This window comes from Culex quinquefasciatus, chromosome 3, assembly GCF_015732765.1.
Source record: "Culex quinquefasciatus strain JHB chromosome 3, VPISU_Cqui_1.0_pri_paternal, whole genome shotgun sequence".
Lineage (NCBI taxonomy): Eukaryota > Metazoa > Arthropoda > Insecta > Diptera > Culicidae > Culex > Culex quinquefasciatus.
Window position 1 is genome coordinate 139,572,856 of NC_051863.1, and position 19,962 is coordinate 139,592,817.

The 19,962-nt window shown below is 37.4% G+C and overlaps 3 protein-coding genes across 4 annotated transcripts in view; 1 reads left to right on the forward strand and 2 right to left on the reverse strand.

The window, feature by feature from the left end:
* Positions 1 to 403: 403 nt before the first annotated feature.
* On the forward strand, positions 404 to 18,808 carry LOC6034639 (cuticle protein 19). 2 transcript variants are annotated; one of them, XM_038261400.1, is made up of 2 exons: positions 404 to 431; positions 18,503 to 18,808. In XM_038261400.1, exons 1-2 carry the CDS (start codon positions 423 to 425, stop codon positions 18,806 to 18,808), a joined length of 315 nt encoding a protein of 104 aa, XP_038117328.1. In that variant the 5' UTR covers positions 404 to 422. The 2 variants fall into 2 exon arrangements, with proteins under 2 accessions (XP_038117328.1, XP_001844929.2); XM_001844877.2 differs by lacking the exon at positions 404 to 431 and adding an exon at positions 18,423 to 18,443.
* On the reverse strand, positions 5,104 to 5,539 carry LOC6034638 (cuticle protein 19). The gene is made up of 2 exons (XM_001844876.2): positions 5,479 to 5,539; positions 5,104 to 5,415 (listed from the first exon to the last, which is right to left on the reverse strand). The coding sequence occupies exons 1-2, from the start codon at positions 5,485 to 5,487 to the stop codon at positions 5,104 to 5,106; spliced, it is 321 nt and encodes a 106-aa protein (XP_001844928.1). The 5' UTR covers positions 5,488 to 5,539.
* Positions 17,430 to 19,962, reverse strand: part of LOC6034650 (cytadherence high molecular weight protein 3) — a 118,329-nt gene continuing 115,796 nt past the window's right edge. The window contains exon 5 of the mRNA XM_038261395.1: positions 17,430 to 17,928. Within this exon, the coding sequence (XP_038117323.1) occupies positions 17,851 to 17,928 (78 nt within the window). The 3' untranslated portion in view covers positions 17,430 to 17,850. The remainder of the gene's footprint in view (positions 17,929 to 19,962) is intronic.

The window sequence follows — 19,962 nt, forward strand, 5'->3', positions numbered from 1 at the left end:
CAAATTTGAACTCAAATTAACAATATCGCTAATGGCTAATTGATTGTCAAGGTTGAATAGGTTTGCCTTTCAATAAAATTTTGAATAAAGTCGGTTTCAAAAATATATTTAAAAAAATAATTGATAGATTGATATTGAAAAGTTTTATAGGATTAACTTTTAACAGAATCTCCGTTATGCGGCAAAACTATTGAATTACTTTCAACGCGGTTACTACTCCAACTCTCAATTTCAATACCACTCATGCACTGAGGACATGCAGAGTTTCACGAAAGTCTAATCGAATGAACAAAACGGAAAACGAAAATCTATGCCGGAAAATCGAACTGCTCTATTGGTATAAATAACCACACCCAATTACCAACCGACATCAGTCAACTCAACATCGTTCTAACAGCACAAACCAAAACAAGTGATCCAAAATGTTCAAGGTTAGTTTCCTTTAGCTCTAAATTTACAAAACTTCCTAATTCCAACATTTTCCCCCAACAGATCGTCGCCATATTTGCCTGTCTGGCGTTTGTCGCTGCCATGCCCTACGAGGATTATCACAGCCATCCGAGCTACAAGTACGAGTACGGAGTCAAGGACTCGCACACCCACGACCACAAGAGCCAGTGGGAGTCCCGTGAGGGAGACCACGTTAAGGGACAGTACACCCTGGATGAGGCCGATGGTACGCACCGCGTGGTGGACTACAGCTCGGACCACAAGACCGGATTCCAGCCCCATGTCCAGCGCATTGGCCACGCTCACCACCCGCACCACGGAGAGAGCTATGCCAACATTAAGCAGCACTACTAAGAATCGATGATGGGCTGAGTAACTGGATGGTCTCAATTTGTAAAATAAAGTTATTTCAAAAAGCAGAAAATTTGAATGTTTTAGATACGTTGAAGCAAGTCCCCTTCGTTGAGTACTCTTTCAACTCATCTAAAGAGTTTCGAAATTGTAATGCTTAAAAAATGTATTTAGTTAAGATGCAGTTTGTCTGGATATCACTTGGATATTCAAGAGTTCAAGAATGTTTGAATATTTGCGATTTGATTCAAACTACTCAGAAAAAAATGTGAATTTACTCGACACGGAAAAAAAATGAATCGAATGTAAAACACAAAACATAAAACTCAGTTGATGTAAACTTGAGATTCGACGTAAACGGTTGAATCACACGTAAAATCGTGTTTTTACATATAATTTGTTACAATTTTACATCAAATTGCATATAAATTTAAATGTTTAACCACGTGCAAAAATGTTACATCATTAATGATGTAACATTTGGAAATATTTTTGTGCGTGTAGTTTTTTGAAGATGTGGACCACTTTTGTATCTTCTTTCTTTGAGGTCTCTTTTGACTAAATGAAAAAAATGTTTTTAAAGAAGAGAAGAAATTTGTTGCCCACTTAGATTAAATTCACTTCACAACCTAGTAGTTTCAAAGTAACAAACTGGCTAAGTATTACATGAACAATGATAACCTTTAATGTTAAAATAATGTGTTATTTTGTGTAACAATGTTATATAACACCTAAACTAACAAGTTCGAGATAAAGGGAGAATTTTTATAGGAAGCTTGGGAGTGAAGGGGATAAAGTTGTAGAGTAGACAACATCAGCAAAAATGTTAAAAAAGGGTTTGCATGTAGTCTCCACATTATCAGAAAATCACGAAAACGTTTTTTTGAAAAATTGATTGCATTGACCAGTTTTTCGATGTTTCAACCTTTGAATGCATCCCTGAGTATTCGAAAGTGTTTTTTTTGCTGCTCCGTCGTGAAACTACTAACTTTTCCTGTCATTCTAGAACGACGAAACAGCTCTACCGACAATAACAGAATAGAAACACTTTTCATAATAAAGTCTAAAAAGTTCTACCTTTCAACACTGAAATGGATGCTGAAAAGTTGAACTTCACATGCGACGGAACAGTCTACTTTTCTCTACCATACATAACAGAATCGAATAGAAACACTTTTCAAAATAAGTGCTGTAAAGTTCTACTTTTGGATGTTGAAAAGTCGATCTTTTGAACACTTTTTTTGGAACGTTATACTTTGCAACATTGTTTTGATTTAAACGGTTGATTGACTAAATACAAATCCATTCAAATGTGTTTCTCGGAATTGCAAAAAAAAATGTATGGAACTCGTTGCAAAACTTGTTTTTTCAGCACTCTTCGTATTTATCTAACTCGGTGATCCTCATTGGATAAATGTACAAATCGTGCTGAAAAAAACTTCTTTTTGCAACTTGTTGTATAAACTACTGTTTTTTTTTTCAAGTTCGGAAAAGTTTGCATAAAAAGGGTCTGGACGTGCCGCTTAAATGTAAGGATTTTGCTAGCCTAATACTGCTGTTTATAATATAAATACTTTTCAGGAAAAATCCCTGTATTCTAACAGTTCACGAGCCCAAAAATAATGCCTAAAGGGTAATTCATGCAATTGCAGAATGCAGAATGCTGAAAAAATACTTTTGAAAGCAAAAGACTTAATTTCAGAGGTGAAAACTTCCAAAACTGGTAAAAATGGTCAGAATAATCACTTTTGACAATAGGGGTATCAAATAAGATGGTTTAATATACCGGACATGAAAAAAGAAATTTTACCAGTAGCAACTCAAGATAAAACATTTATGAAATAAAATAAATTTTAACAACTATGTGAAAAGTACTTTGTTATATTGGTTGTGTGTAACATAACCGCCTGAATCATAAAAAAAACCTGAAATTCTGATAATTAGGAAAGAATTCATGCAAACTCCTATTTTTTTTGCTCTACAACTTTGTAAAACATAAGTACACTCTGCAAAAATAACCATGAGCAGTTACAAAAATCGTTTATATAAAATATAAAACATCTGAATGATAAACTAACTCTCTGGGTTATTGTAGATTTTTAGATGAAATTGAATTTTTCATAAAATGATATAATTCTCGATTTTTGACAGCTGAGAAACGGGTAATGGCAAAGATTTTAAAACTAATTTTCAGCTTTCCTTCTGTTGGCAAATCCATTGGTAGAATATCCAATTACATCCAAATGAACTATAGTACAGTTATTATAGTTGAAAGGTACTCCAAAACTCTATTAGGTTATAAGAATTATGAAATTGTGAATTGATTATTTACTAATAAAAACTAATTGAATTGAATAATTTTCAGCTATTGTTTGCCAACTTTACATAAAGTGGAGCGAATATGGTGGTTTTGAATAAAATTTCAATATTCAGGGCACCCTAGTGGTCATTCGTTACCACTCCTGCATGAGTTGGTGGATTAGTACCCAAGGCCATGGATAAATGGTTTATTATTATAACACTGGAACGATCAACGCATGTCCAACTTACAAAGACGCCCAAGCCTCCCAAAAAAGTTGGAACGGTAACTTCAACTCTTTGGGTCTCGGGCATAACTCAACCAATCGGGACGATTCTTGTTTCCAGTGATTTAAAAAAAATATATAGATGACCATAAAAATTCGCAGAACTCGATTTGATCAAATCTCTAATTTTTGCGACCAAAAACACCGTTCCACATTTTTTAAAACGACTGTCTCCGCGGAATTTTTGGCAATTATTTTTACACGCGAAAAAAAAAGTTGGAACGATGTTTTGGTCGCAAAAATTGCCAACTTAATCAAAATGAGTTCTGCAAAGCTCAAGGATCATCTAAACATCCTTACTAATCCCTGGAAACAAGAATCGTCTCGATTGGTTGAGTTATGCCTGAGAACTAGCGAGTTGAAATTACCGTTCCACCTTTTTTTTAGGGCTTGGGAGTTGGAATGTTAATAAAAATTATATCATCACTGCAACGAATTTTCTGATCGATATGTATTTTTTTACCTTGATTAAAATCACCCTATAGACAACAAAATTGTATTGCTCGACATTTGTTTGACAATCTCCACGAGTAGTTCCGTGATTATAAACTGATTGATGAGGACAGTACAGTTCTCCCAGCAGGAGGTAGTTTGCCGTAATGATTCTTTGCTTGCCACTTGAAATCCTGGTGTAAATGTCAAACTTACTTCGCTCACATTTCAAAGATTTGAGTAATCTGTTTTGCATTTTCATTCATTATTGCAACCATTTATTAAATAAAAAAAGGTAATTAATTTTTAAAGGTCACTTTTCTTACCATCAATTCGAATGTCACTATTTAAATAGAACCATCCCAAGTAACATTTTTTTCCAAGAGTTCTACAAGAGCTCTTCAAGATAGCTACAGCATAGCAGTTTGGACCGCGGTAGGATAAAACTCTCTTCAAGTACTCTTCCAAACTCCTGAAGAAGTTTTGAAGAGAGTTTTATACTACCGCGGTCCAAACTGCTATGCTGTAGCTATCTTGAAGAGCTCTTGTAGAACTCCTGGAAAAAAATGTTACTTGGGATGCTATTAAAAGCACATTACCAAAGGACTTGCATCCCGTATTGTCAATCACACCGTCAAACCAGTTGCGCTGGGGTCAGGTGAACGTCATTCACACCCATCGATCGACCATAAGGCACAGACACCACTTTTACGGTTGTCTCCACCACGGTGTAGTTATCAATCCCACCATCTTGGCGTTGACCGTGCCACAAGTTGGACACAATGTTGCTGACCAGCTGACCAAATCAGGGATCGGTTATCGGCTCGGAATCGATTGTTTGTGTGCCCGTGAACTGTGGAGGGTGCCGCGTGAATCGATCATGCTGCAAGGTCTGAGCTTTCCACCTTGCCGCGTGTGTTCAGAATAACTTGGAGAACTAGTTTTTCCACGACTGCAAGTAGCTGACAAAATCATAATTGAATTAACACCCATTCTACTCCTTTGGGGGCCGCAGTTGAGTATCGTATCGAGAGAAGGGTGTGTGTTTGGAAACACTTTGAAGTTGAGCACGGTTGATTACTTTATGAGGGTTTATTAGTGGTTAAATGAGCACTTTGTCAGTAGATTGAACAAACAAGATAAGACTTGTGGAAGTGGAGATTGTGTTTTAGATTTAAAGTCTTACATGGGCGGGATATGTTTCAATGTTTCCAAACAATCATATTTTCAGCTGTTTAAAATCACTTTATTTTACATTTGAGACCATCCAGCTCATCATCGATTCTTAGTAGTGCTGCTTAATGTTGGCATAGCTCTCTCCGTGGTGTGGGTGGTGAGCGTGGCCAATGCGCTGGACATGGGGCTGGAATCCGGTCTTGTGGTCCGAGCTGTAGTCCACCACGCGGTGCGTACCATCGGCCTCATCCAGGGTGTACTGTCCCTTAACGTGGTCTCCCTCACGGGACTCCCACTGGCTCTTGTGGTCGTGGGTGTGCGAGTCCTTAACTCCGTACTCGTACTTGTAGCTCGGATGGCTGTGATAATCCTCGTAGGGCATGGCGGCAACAAAGGCCAGACAGGCAAACAGGGCGACGATCTGTTGGGGGAGCGAATCTTGGGATTAGAAATTCTTGAACATCTAGAGCCAATTGAAACTAACCTTGAACATTTTGGATCACTTGTTTTGGTTTGGCTGGTTTGTGCTGTTAGAACGATGTGAGTTGACTGATGTCGATTGGTAATTGGGTGTGGTTTTTTATACCAATAGAGCACTTCGATTTTCCGTCATCGATTTTCGTTTTCCACTTTGTTCGTTCAATATGCAAGAGTTCTCTCTTGCATGTTCTCAAGTTCATTGAATGAAAATTAATTTTTGTGTCAAAAATGCTGGGTTATGAATCAAAACGACAACAATTTCTAGTCTGGAAATTTAGATTTGGTTGTGGAAATAAATGATATGTATAATACTTAGTAATTGACAAGAATTTTGAAGGATTCAAATTTGTTATGCCAGCATTAAACCGACTTATTAGGGAAAATTGTTAAAATATTAGTTTAAAGATCCCAACATTTTTACAGATTTTATTAATTAAAAAAATACTTGTTCTTATATTTTTCGTTTATTTATGAATCCAAATCTGGAAAAAATAATCATATTGACTTATTTTTCATCAAACACCAGCATCTGAAGCAAATTAAAACATAAATAAATAATTCAGACAGCTTTTTAAGCCAAACTTTTTGCATAATGGTAATATTTTTTTTTATTTCGGTAAAAAAGAAACAGAACAAAACAATTAGTATACACATTACCAAATTTATTGCTCTTAAACCTCCTGTTCCGATTCAGAATGTAGTCCCAATTTTTCCCAGTTGACGGTAAAGACTTAAAGACAATATGTAATGCATGTTTTATATAAAACATGAGATTTTAAACTTATCCATTTTTTACATTTACTGGTATCATTTATTTGTTTTCTCTTCTTGTTTTTTTTTTACAGACAGTTCAAAGAAATCGATTAGGCTTTTGTGGTTATGTTATAAAAAAAGTAGTAATACTATAAACTTATAATTTTGATCACATTGTAATGAAAAGAACGAAAAAATCAATTTTGATTGTATTTTAAGCTATCAAAAAACAGCTGTCCTTTGGATCCTGGGAATTCCCGCGATTAAAAAAAATATTTTTCTCGATTACCGGGAATTTTAAAACCCGGGAAAATTGGACGCCCTAACGTTTATGAATAATACTATTTAAATCTTCACAAAATGTCATGATTTTCTCAATTAACATGACTTTGAATCAGAAAATTTAATGCTTTTTTGGACTCTTCCAATAATATTCCACTAGGAGAAGGTAAAATAAGTTTGAAAATAATAAATATCATATGTTTTTGAAACATAATTCCAAAAAAATCTCCAAATTTAAAGGCATTTTTAGAAGAACACATTTCATATAAAATGTGTAAAATTTTGATTCGTGCTTCGAGTTCAGTTAAAGATGCAATACATATAAATCGATAACTTCATACGGAAAATACAATACAAAAAAAAGTTCTCTGATCGGGCTTAAAATTTTTCTGGGGGTTCCTTGGCCGAAATAATTCGACTCCTTTTTTTTGTTAGGCCATTACAACTACGTGTTAGGGTGGTCCGAAAAATGGTAATTTTCGTCGATTTTTGCCAAAAACTCATTTTTCAAAAAATCACAACTCCGCACCATTTTAACCGAATTTAACTGTCTTGAGCACAAACGAAAGGGTATTAGATAGGATTTAAGGGGTTACATACATGTAGAAAATCACAAAATTTCATATTACAGAAAATTTATTAAATCCACTTAAAAGATGATTTTGAATCACTCCTGAAAGTTTCATGAAGATATTTCATGATTTAACTGAGTTAGAGACGATTTAAGTTCAGAATTTTGCCATGCGCAAAGCCAACTGTCTAACTTTCTGAGCGTTTTTCTTTGAACACAAAGTTGATTTACGGGTGCCACGATATCTCGAGATGGAATAGACCAAATCGGCTGAAATTTTGGGTGAAGACTCCCAAGACATGTCCCGTGTGCATGACGAAGCTCGATTTTGAAATTTTTAATTTTCAAAAAATACAAAAATCAAAAACTGACGATTTTTTATATGAAAAACAGAAAAATATTTTTATCTTTTTTTTAGATAAAGTTGCACACGGGACCGGTTTAACGAGTCTTCACCAAAATTTTGAGCCGATTTGGTCGAAGCAATGTTGAGATATCGTGGCACCCGTTTTCTGAAACTGCTAACTTCAAATAGCTATATCTCGGCAATGATACAACCAAATGTCTTCAAATATGTTTTGTTAATAGATGAAAATGTATATTTTAATGCCCTGAAAACAGATTTTGAAAAAAGTTTAATTATGTTCTCAGACCGACCTCTGACATTTTTCCCGATTTACATGTATGTAACCCCTTAAGGAAAAATAGTTAAGTTTGTCTTAAGGGGTAACTTTTGTCCCTGATCACGAATCCGAGGTCCGTTTTTTGATATCTCGAGACAAAGGGGCGGTACGACCCCTTCAATTTTTGAACATGCGAAAAAAGAGGTGTATTTCAATAATTTGCTGCCTTGAACGAGGGTGGGGGTGTCCCTTTAGATCGTAGAATTTTGTATGGGAAAGTTCGCTAAAATGAATCAGGAATAACATCGCTTCGGAATTTAACCAGCAGGTGGCGCAGGTCTCGCCCAAAATAGTTCCAGTGTGAGATTCTTGTAGGAAAATCAATGTCCTACAATTTTCTCAAAGGATGCAACAAGATTCGAGTTTAATCCAACACTTGATATTCTTCTAAAGGTTCATCGCGAAACAGTTTCTCTGTCGCAAACGGCGCTGCTCTCATCGAAGTTGAGGTAAGTTGAGTTGTTATGAATATTTATGGAAAATCAGCCTAAAAAGAGCAACCCCGCGATTGCAACGACAACTAGGTCCCCATCAACCTTAATCATGCGCGCGGCATTTATTTCAAAATCACGTCACATCTCGTCGAGGATCCACCTTTTTCTTCTCTTGCGAAAAAACCGGCAGCAATTCTTGGATGTGGCAAAGTTCGCATCACTGTCGTACTCGTTACCCTTTTATCTTTGGGTTCACCCTGCCATAATTGGCACATGTGAGTGTGCCCCTTTGCTGGCAACCCTGCCCTGCCAGGCCGCCGGAGTACCTTGAAGATGACATTTAAACGTGACTCTCTTCCATATGGTCAGGTTTTGTTTTTATTCTGGTTTTTTTTGCTTGCCTTCCGATGAAGGTACGCCGCGACTTTTCTTGCTTGCTATCATTATTTCTTGCCAAACCTGGCCATTTGCGGAGGCACGTCCCCGTGGCCTGTCGGCACACGATTGCGTGCCAGGTAGTCCGGTGATCTTTAGAGCAATCACGCGGAACGCAAGGTGGAGGATCTCCGGCGAACTATATTTAGATTGAAAAGTGTTGCCAGATTTTTTTCCAGTTACACAATGTTGTTGGCTAAAGTAACTTGGGAACACTGCCAACCATAACCTTACAATTTCAATCTTGTGTTTTTTTGCAACCAGCGAGAAGATTCATTGCCGACGTAGGTTCCTTTCCCAAGGTCGTCACGCCTGAACGATACGAACTGTTCGGTGGCTGGTGAAAATTACGATGATGATGATCGCTTCTCGCCATCCCGTGTGAGTAGGGAAAATGTCAGATTTTTAAATCGAAAAGGGTCCAATTAAGATAAGTTGACATTTTGTCGAAAGTTATGAGCCGCGAAACGTTTTTCGTACCTTATCAAGTTGAGCGTTTTTTCGAGTGCTTATCGCATGACTCACGCACGTGACAAAATGTATTGGATTGGATTGTACACATCGGACGAATGCAATTTTGAGGTGCAATCGAACATGCATACAGGTGATTGCAAATTTACCTTCGAAACCAATTTGTTTAGCATAATTGAACAATTTGTATTCTAATGCTTGTTGCACTCGAGGTGACACAAGCAATTGAAGTTTATGAGGCAGAACGACACGTGCGATCGAAGGGTTTAAGAAATGTAGAAGTGAGTTTTTGTAAGATAAAATCTCCTGGAAAACTTTGTTCTGTTGCTAAGCAATCATCCACATTGTTGGAAAATCTCGTTCCCAAAACAAACCCTGATATTTTGACAGTTGTAAACTTTTTACGTATGATTGTTCTTAGATAGCTTAATAACTTTTTCTCATTTTTTTTATATTTGATGGAAACTATCTTCAATCACCCCTTAGAGGGGGTGACATTGGGTCAAATGAAACTAAACTGATATTCGAATATAGTCCAGACTCAATTATCCGAAGCCTCGATTATCCGAAGTTTCGATTATACGCTATTCAATTAGGCTTCATCCATAAAGAATGTCACGCTAAAATCAGCCAAAATTTACCCCCCCCCCTCCCCCCCTTCGTCAATCTTTTCTTATACTTATAACATGCAATGTCACACTTGCTCAGACCCCCCTCCCCACCTAGAGCGTGACATACTTTATGGATGACGCCTTATCTAAAGGTTTGTATGGGACTTCGAATAATCGAAACATGAACAAAAATTTATTTTTCCTATTTTATTATTTTCTCCCTTTTAACATCAAATTCGCGTCCTGCAACTTCATCGTTGAGTTGTTGATTGCCTTTCTTCAGAATGTCACTTTAGAGTTTGTTGGGGTCATATTCAACACAGAAAAAAAATGATGGTAATATTCATCAGGAAAATTTCATTTAATGGTGACAGATTTTGTGTAAAAAAAAGGTGCAGGTGGTTATGTTACACATGACCAGTATGGCAAAGAACTTTGCTAGATGATTGTTGAAATCTTTACTTTTTTTTATAAGGTCCTATAAACAAATGTAAACATTGAGTGTATCCCGCTTACTCCGATGGACTTTGACATAAGGTGTGAAAGGGATACACCCAATGTTTACATTTGTTTATAGGACCTTATCAAAAAAAAGTCAAGAAATTTTCGATTAGAACGTCCGATCCAAATTTCCCCATGATTCCCTTATAATTACATAAGACAACTCTTTTGTGGTCTATTTCGTGGCTCTGAAACAGGCTGTTTGATTACCCCATTGGAACATCCCCGGGGCCTCCGGCCACTCCGGATTGTGGCCACTACTGCCGAAATGTCAAATTTCATGTGCAGTATCAAAAACCCTACAGTTTGATACCCATTTTGCCCCAACTCTTATGGTTCGGCAAATGTCCCCCCATCGGAACATCCCCGGGGCCTCCGGCCACTCCGGATTGTGGCCACTATTGCCGAAATGTCAAATTTCATGTGCAGTATCAAAAACCCTAAAGTTTGATACCCATATTGCCCCAACTCTTATGGTTCGGCAAATGTCCCCCCATCGGAACATCCCCGGGGCCTCCGGCCACTCCGGATTGTGGCCACTACTGCCGAAATGTCAAATTTCATGGCTGTTTGATTACCCCATTGGAACATCCCCGGGGCCTCCGGCCACTCCGGATTGTGGCCACTACTGCCGAAATGTCAAATTTCATATCCAGTATCAAAAACCCTACAGTTTGATACTCATATTGCCCCAACTCTTATGGTTCGGCAAATGTCCCCCCATCGGAACATCCCCGGGGCCTCCGGCCACTCCAGGTGGTGGCCACTACTGCCGAAATGTCAAATTTCATGTCCAGTATCAAAAACCCTAAAGTTTGATACCCATATTGCCCCAACTCTTATGGTTCGGCAAATGTCCCCCCATCGGAACATCCCCGGGGCCTCCGGCCACTCCGGATTGTGGCCACTACTGCCGAAATGTCAAATTTCATGTGCAGTATCAAAAACCCTAAAGTTTGATACCCATATTGCCCCAACTCTTATGGTTCGGCAAATGTCCCCCCATCGCAACATCCCCGGGGCCTCCGGCCACTCCGGATTGTGGCCACTACTGCCGAAATGTCAAATTTCATGTCCAGTATCAAAAACCCTAAAGTTTGATACCCATATTACCCCAACTCTTATGGTTCGGCAAATGTCCCCCCATCGGAACATCCCCGGGGCCTCCGGCCACTCCGGATTGTGGCCACTACTGCCGAAATGTCAAATTTCATATCCAGTATCAAAAACCCTACAGTTTGATACTCATATTGCCCCAACTCTTATGGTTCGGCAAATGTCCCCCCATCGGAACATCCCCGGGGCCTCCGGCCACTCCAGGTGGTGGCCACTACTGCCGAAATGTCAAATTTCATGTCCAGTATCAAAAACCCTAAAGTTTGATACCCATATTGCCCCAACTCTTATGGTTCGGCAAATGTCCCCCCATCGGAACATCCCCGGGGCCTCCGGCCACTCCGGATTGTGGCCACTACTGCCGAAATGTCAAATTTCATGTGCAGTATCAAAAACCCTAAAGTTTGATACCCATATTGCCCCAACTCTTATGGTTCGGCAAATGTCCCCCCATCGCAACATCCCCGGGGCCTCCGGCCACTCCAGGTGGTGGCCACTACTGCCAAAATGTCAAATTTCATGTCCAGTATCAAAAACCCTAAAGTTTGATACCCATATTACCCCAACTCTTATGGTTCGGCAAATGTCCCCCCATCGGAACATCCCCGGGGCCTCCGGCCACTCCGGATTGTGGCCACTACTGCCGAAATGTCAAATTTCATGTGCAGTATCAAAAACCCTAAAGTTTGATACCTATATTGCCCCAACTCTTATGGTTCGGCAAATGTCCCCCCATCGGAACATCCCCGGGGCCTCCGGCCACTCCAGGTGGTGGCCACTACTGCCGAAATGTCAAATTTCATGTCCAGTATCAAAAACCCTAAAGTTTGATACCCATATTGCCCCAACTCTTATGGTTCGGCAAATGTCCCCCCATCGGAACATCCCCGGGGCCTCCGGCCACTCCGGATTGTGGCCACTACTGCCGAAATGTCAAATTTCATATCCAGTATCAAAAACCCTAAAGTTTGATACCCATATTGCCCCAACTCTTATGGTTCGGCAAATGTCCCCCCATCGGAACATCCCCGGGGCCTCCGGCCACTCCAGGTGGTGGCCACTACTGCCGAAATGTCAAATTTCATGTCTAGTATCAAAAACCCTACAGTTTGATACCCATATTGCCCCAACTCTTATGGTTCGGGAAAAGTCCCCCTATCGGAACACCCGCCGGGGACTCCGGCCACTCCAAGTGGTGGCCAATTCCAATTCCCGCTCATGCCGGCTGGCATGTCTTGGCGTGTCCATGCCTCCAGGCTATCTGCTCCCGGGCCTCCAGGCCGTCTGCAAACGGGCCACCAGGCCATCTGCTCGTTGTGTTCTCGTCGACGGCCAGCAACAGACTGAATTTCCGGGACCGACCGAGCCGAGTTTTGTTAATTTAGATCGGGGACGTATGCCCCGCCTCTTTGCACCCATTCTCCTACATCTCCTTAATCGCTTTTTGCCGCGTCGACGATCCGAAAATTATGAGGTAGAGTGGGGGTGATTTTAGATACATCAATCTCACGTCTCTATATTGACTGATAGGGAAACGTTTGTTCAACCAACCAGCGTGCACCAAAAAGAGGGGAAATTTGCCGAGAGGGGAATTCGTCACGTAACGTTTTCGCTTCGCGAAAATTTTGGATTGACACCCCGTATAGAAACCTTAGGACAAAGTTCTTTGTCAAAAAGGTGTAGTATTATATCAGAAAATGATGAATTTTCATCAGTTTCTGGTAGATATTTATTAGTTTCACATTTTTACACAGTTTTTGGGTAATATTACTCAAAAAAGAGGTAATATTCAACCTACCAAATTTTTAACATTCCAATATTCAACTTTTTTTGGCTGTGAAGCTAATAATCAAAAACAAAAAAACGAAAAAAAATTGTGATTCGATTATCCTAAGTGAAATTATTCCGAAGCCATCGTAAAATCGAGTCTGGACTACTGTACAAAAAAGGGGCAAAAACAAGTCACCAAACAGTGTTACTTATTCAAAGGAATTGTAATGACATGCTACAATGTTGAAAGCGGAGATTTTTCGACCATTTTTATTAAGTATTTTAAAAAATTGATTTATTGGAAGGGGACCATCCATAAACCACGTGTACACTTTAGGGGGGGGAGGGGTTTGGCGATTGTCCACGATCCATACAAAAAAGTTTTTTTTGTATGGACAATTCCCAAGATCATTCAGATAATTTCCAATATTGCATTTATGTTAAAAATATGATGTTTTTAGCAGAGGATTCTTAAATGTCCCCTACACAATCCTTAAAACAGAAGTAGCATTGAGAAAAACTTGAGAAATTAGTAAAATCAGAAAAAATCACTTTGACTAAATTTCCCCTCAATCTAAATTGTATCATCTGAAAGACTTTATTCTCTTACAAAGCTATCAAAGATAGGTTTTTTAGATAAACTTAAATTTTGAAATTTTTTTTTATTTTTTGTTGCGGTGTTGTACATGGGAATTTTATAATAAATTGAAAATATTTTTTTTACTATTTTCGGCCAGATATTGAAGATATGTGCAACGACCTAAAACAAAATTAAAACAAAAAATTATGTGCAAATATATTTTGATAAAGATGATAAATTACACTTTTTCAAGTTAAAGGCATTAACAGGTTTGATTTTAATGAAAAATGATCAGTTTTACGCAACTTTAAATTTCTTCATGAAAGCACCATTGCAAAAAATGAGGCACACTGAAAAAATATTATATAATTCTCAGACCATTTTCATCAATTTTCTTACTTGATTATGTTAATCAAACTGTTTGTTGCATAGTAGTGCCAAAAATGCTGTGAAAATTGATTTTGCAGTGTTTAATTTTTAAACTTGGGCTGTTTATTGTAAAAAATGAAAGATCTGTGACATATGTTTGGTTTGTTGAAGTTTAAAAATCTTAATAAAAATTTGAAAATGTACAAAGTAAGTGATTTTAACCTTTTCAAATGGTTAATTATGATTCTAAGATGTCAACATTATTTTAATAAAAAAAAGCTCAATATTTCACCATCATCACGAAAAAATGTTCATCATCATTGTAAATTGCAATTTTGATTTTATATCTACACTGCATTTTGAGATTTTGTTTAACATTTCATTCCATTTTTTTAACAAAAATATTCTTTTCTAAGTCATATCTCCGGTTACACATATTGCCAATTTAAAAAATTTAAAAATGTAAATGAAAGTGATAAAAAGCCAATAAAAAACGTTACTTAATCCACCCTTAGGTTATCTACCCTCACATTCGTTAGAAAGGTCATTTAGTTACCTATCCAAAGATAGGTCGCATGATATATTTGGACAACGTTTTCATCAAAATATCCTAGATCTGTCCTCAAAAAAGTGTATAAATAACACCTAAGTGCTTATAACTTCTGGTAGGGTTGTCAGATTTTCAATGTTTTGAACGTTGGAAAGGTCTTTTGATTACCTATCCAACGACAAGTCGCATGATAGATCCGGACATTGCTTCAAAATATCTGAGATCCGGCCTCCAAAAAGTACATAAATAACACTGAAGTGCTAATAACTTTTGGTAGGGTTGTCAGATCTTCAATTTATTAGTCGCGTTGGAAAGGTTTTTTAAATACCTTCTAAAAATGTATAACATGCCAGGTTTTCTTACAAAAACCACCCTTTTTACAATCTTCCGGATTTTTGTTAAAATTGATTTTTTTAGCATGACTTTTGAAGTACTTAACAAAACCGCATAATTTTTAATAGCGACTTATGGGACCTCAAGACGTATCGAATGACTCCAAAACGGACAAAATCGGTTTAGCCAATGTCAAGATAATCGAGTGACAATTTTTTGATCAACATCCCTATTATTGAATATAGACATGCCCGTTTGTATGACCAAACCGAAACATTGTGTGGATCCTTGTATGGAAAATCGAATGATACAAAATTGCTATTTTTGAGATAGGAAATGCAAGTACTATTTTTTCCAAGTTCTAACATAGGAAGAAAAGTTAATATGCGAAAATGTAAAGAATTATTTTAATGCTCTTGGAATTAAATTTTTATTTGTTCAACAAACCATTGAAATATGTTTTATTCCTTTTCAAAATTATCCTTGATTGCTTTTATAAAATTTGTGATTTCCGAGATATCTCAGTTTGAAACAGAAAATCAGGATTCCTGCTTTTTTTTATTTTACCAGTACCATGGTTGACAAATTTGATGGTTAAATATTACTCTTCTTTGATTTAATGTTACATCACTGTATGTAGGAAAAGTCAATATACACATATGTTTGGGTATCAAAATTTTCGTAATTGAAAGACGCAACTTTTGGCATCATAACATCTATAGGTCATTGCTGAAATTTTAAAGTTATCGCAGTTTTAGTGAAAAAAGTTGATTTTTTGTTGATTTCGTCATTTTCCCGTTTTTGCACGTGACGCGTCAAAAAACTCAGTTTTTATTTTCAAAAAATCATATCTCTGAAACGTACGTTTCGACATCGACAATTTTTGGAAATGTTTTGTGAAGTTTTCCGAGGAATTCGATACAAATATTTTCAGACATAGGCTATTTGGTCCAGACACGGTCAAAACGCAATTTTAAGTTTTCATGCGACTTTTTCAAATGGTAAGCTAGATTTTAGAAACTTCTTACTATTTTTCCCAAATAGCCAAACTCATGACCTTTCTTTTGCATCTAAGACAGCTAAAATCGGATGAAATGGCGCGGAGATATGATTTTTCGAAAAAAGAGGTTTTAGCAAAAAATTACGAAAATAGCCACTTTGCAAACCACCGTAACACGGCATAGGTCACCCTAATGGCCAAATAAAAAAATACGGGTCTTATTATTTTGGCCAAGGAACCCCCAGAAAATTAATGAGCCCGATCGGACAACTTTTTTTCGGTTTAGGCTCTTTTCAAATGGAATTGCTGCATAAAAAGATGTAAATTTACATATTTTTAGAGATAATATTAAACAATTTTTCAAACACAAAGTCTTTGAAAAAAAAAAATACTTTTCAATACTTTTTGAAAATTAATTTATTCATGAATTATTGCACATTTAACAAATTTTAGCACATGTAAATGTTTCACTGATCTAATAAATCTCTCATAAATCAACACAAACATCCTCAAGGACACTTCCCACGTCAAAACACTTACACGGAATCGTGACACCCAGGTTCAGCAATTACATACAGTGGAGTACATCTCCAACCAACGCAGATCATGACTCGATGTTTGCTCGATGTCCTCAAGCTGGAAGAAGATGTGACAAACAAGAAGAAGCCCTCTAAAAGCTCCCATTATTGCCGAGCAGTCGCAATTTAAAGCAAACTAATTAACGGCCTCCCATTCTAAACTCATTACCTGTATGGTCTGATTGGCGTTCAAGTTATTGAGGGGGGAGATGGGGGTGGTGGTGATGGGATGTGTCCTCGGATTTAGAGCAAGCGAATGTGTCGTCTCGCGGTTCAAGTCAATCATCTTCTGTAATTATGATTCGATACGGTTGTGGAACGGTTGAAGAACGCGAGACGTTCTCCGTACAAAGATTTCACCGAATCGTTGAAAAGGTGTCGTACCTTCATGAGCAAGTTAAGGGGAGGATGTGGGGTAGAGCAGGTCGGGACTGGTCGCATTTGAATGGCAAATTACACGATATTTTTTAATCATGGTTTAATTTATCCGCTGTGAAACGATCATTAAATGCAACGTCGTCGGTGAGGGTGAATCTAATGAGCACAGACCTTAAATCAGAAATGTTGATGCACTTGAAAATTTCTTATTTTTTAAAGAGCTGATCATCGATCTTTACACGAGTGGTACTGTCCACTATGAGGTCAATTTGATGAGATTTTTCACTAACAGAAGGCTCCTAGTCAATATTGTGAAAAATCTCTAATTTAAAATTGCAATATTTTGGGAATAACAGGTTGCTCACAAGCTTGTAGCAGCCATCCTCAATTTGAGCTTTTTCTTTGAACTTAAAGAATTACTTAACATGATTTTAATATGAATAAAAAAATAAGAAAAATATAATTTTTATTCGAAACTCTAGAGAACTACGCCAAAAACATAAACAAGTGGACTTTCGGACAAAACAAAAAGGTAGAATATAATTTATTGATTTCATTTATTTACAGTTGTTTTTTTGTTAACCTAATTTACACTGGTTCGGCACTTTCCTACCACATTTCACTCGTTGTCTGATCCACTGTCATTTTTAAGTCGTTCTTCTTTCACTGGTATATATTCTGAAAAATCTTAAACGTCTAATAAATGGATTCATGATTCATGTCAAAGTTTCGTCATTTTTTCCTCAAAACACTTTCTGTTGAAATTGCCATTTTTTCTCTTCATCACACAAAACATGGTTAAAATTTTGCATTCGAGAATCACTTATTAATTTTCATTTCGTCACATTTTGTTCACCGTCTTCCTCTTCTGCTTACACCTCATCCTCCTACTATAAATGCTACTGTCCATGAAGCTGGTTTGGCCACCTCCCCTCCTTGTTGGTGGGTCTCTGTCTCCAATTTATGCGGTCTTGGCCGGCAACGCCGTTTTGGGCGCCACACTGGACAAGATGTATTGCTGCTTCGCTCCATCAAAGTACTGTAACGAGAATGAAAAAAGAAGAAAAAACTCAGTCAGAAGAAAAGCAACAAGAGTAATTTAAAATTATATGTGGTTCAATTAAACGGCGGGTGAGAAGAACGCTTTAACCTCGAAGCAATTAACCAGGTTCGTCGTAATTAACCCTTGGTTGGAGGGTTAATTGTTTGGCACGTTTTTGTTGCTGACCTTTTAATTAGTTTGATCATATCACATATAAAATAATTCCTTAATCCTAAATTGATGGTCTTAGACGTTTCTATTCCAACCCAATTTTTGAATAAGATGTTGACACAACTGTCTATTTCATTGCATACAGAGAGAATTGTCGAGGGGTGCACGATAGAAACCAAACCAAAGTAGCGAACAAAATGGAAAGCGAAATTTGGAGTCGGAAAATTGGTTGGAAAACCTGAGGTATAAATACTGAGAATAATTTTCAATCAACATCAGTCAACTCACATCATTCTAATAGAACAAGCCAATTTCAAAACAAGTCATCCAAAATGTTCAAGGTAAGTTATTCAAAACCAAAAATATGTATGACCACTAACCTTTATAACGTTTTCAACAGGTCATCGCCCTGGTTGCCTGTCTGGCCGTTGCCGTCCTGGCTTACGAGGACTTCAACAGCCATCCGAGCTACAAGTACGAGTACGGAGTTAAGGACTCGCACACCCACGACCACAAGAGCCAGTGGGAGTCTCGGGATGGAGACCACGTTAAGGGACAGTACACAGTGGATGAGGCCGATGGAACCCACCGTGTCGTGGACTACAGCTCGGACCACAAGACCGGATTCCAGCCCCATGTCCAGCGAGTGGGTCATGCCCATCATCCCCATGGCGAGAGCTACTCCAACATTAAGCAGCACTATTAGAAAGATAGAGTTAATAGAAGCAAATGCCATTGAATAAAACTTTTTTTGAAACCAATTTATGCGAATCAATCAACGAAGAATATTTTCTTCTTTTTTATATGCTTCGTCCTTCTTCTTCATATAAAGCAGATATTAGACTATAGGAAACAAACCAACAAACTCGCACTTTTTTGTGTTTGACAGTTTGCCAAACTCGCAAACAAAGCTAAATTAATGCAGGCTTACGTTTCTGCAAACAAATGCAGGCAAACAAACGAAGCTGGCAAACCACCAAACTGTCAAAAAGTTTGTTTGTTTGATTTTCATAGACTAACATTTTTAAAGGGCGAAATATTGAATTTTTGGCCCTTTTGAAATGTTACTCTTGATTTTAAAAAATTGAAAATATTTTTTTTGAAGAGATCGGAAAATTAGTTGCTGAGATAACGACATTAGAAAATGGTGGGTTGTTTGGGTGAGAAAACATCAATTTTCCTGTTTTAAAACACTTGCATGGAAATTTCTTAGCAACTAAGGTCGTATCAACAAAGCTTAAAAAAAGAAAAATGTAGAGAATTTTCTCAGCTTTTCAAAAATATTTTTTTCAAAGGTAAGCAAACATGTGCACTAATCAAAAAAAAAAAATACAATGGAATCTCTGGCTGTCGATCTTCTCGATATCAATATTGCTCCAGCTGCCAATAAATTTTTCAGTCCCTTCAAATAGATTGCTTTGATTTTTTGTTCTATAATTTGATAACTCCCGTTCTCGACAGTCCCTTCAATATCGACAACGAGAGAGTCCACTGTACTGCGACGATTTTCAAAAAGTTACATAAAATGGATTAACTTGAAAACGGTGCACTTTATCAAAATTTCACTAAAGTACTTTTTGATTGCAAATTTCATTTTACATCGAAAAAAAATTGCTAAAAAATTTCTGCGACCAATAATTTGATTTTATGAAAAAAACAGTATTGATTCAAAAATTCATAACTCGGTCAAAGATTTTTTTGCACAACCTGGAAATTTCTGAAAAGTTGGCATTTAATGTCCTCTAAAACATATAAAAAATAAAAATAAAAATTAGTGTTTTTTTTGCAAATTTACTTTTAGTGGCAAAAAGTTAAATAAAAAATCACCAATTTTTTTTTACCGTGTATCATTTTTTCAGG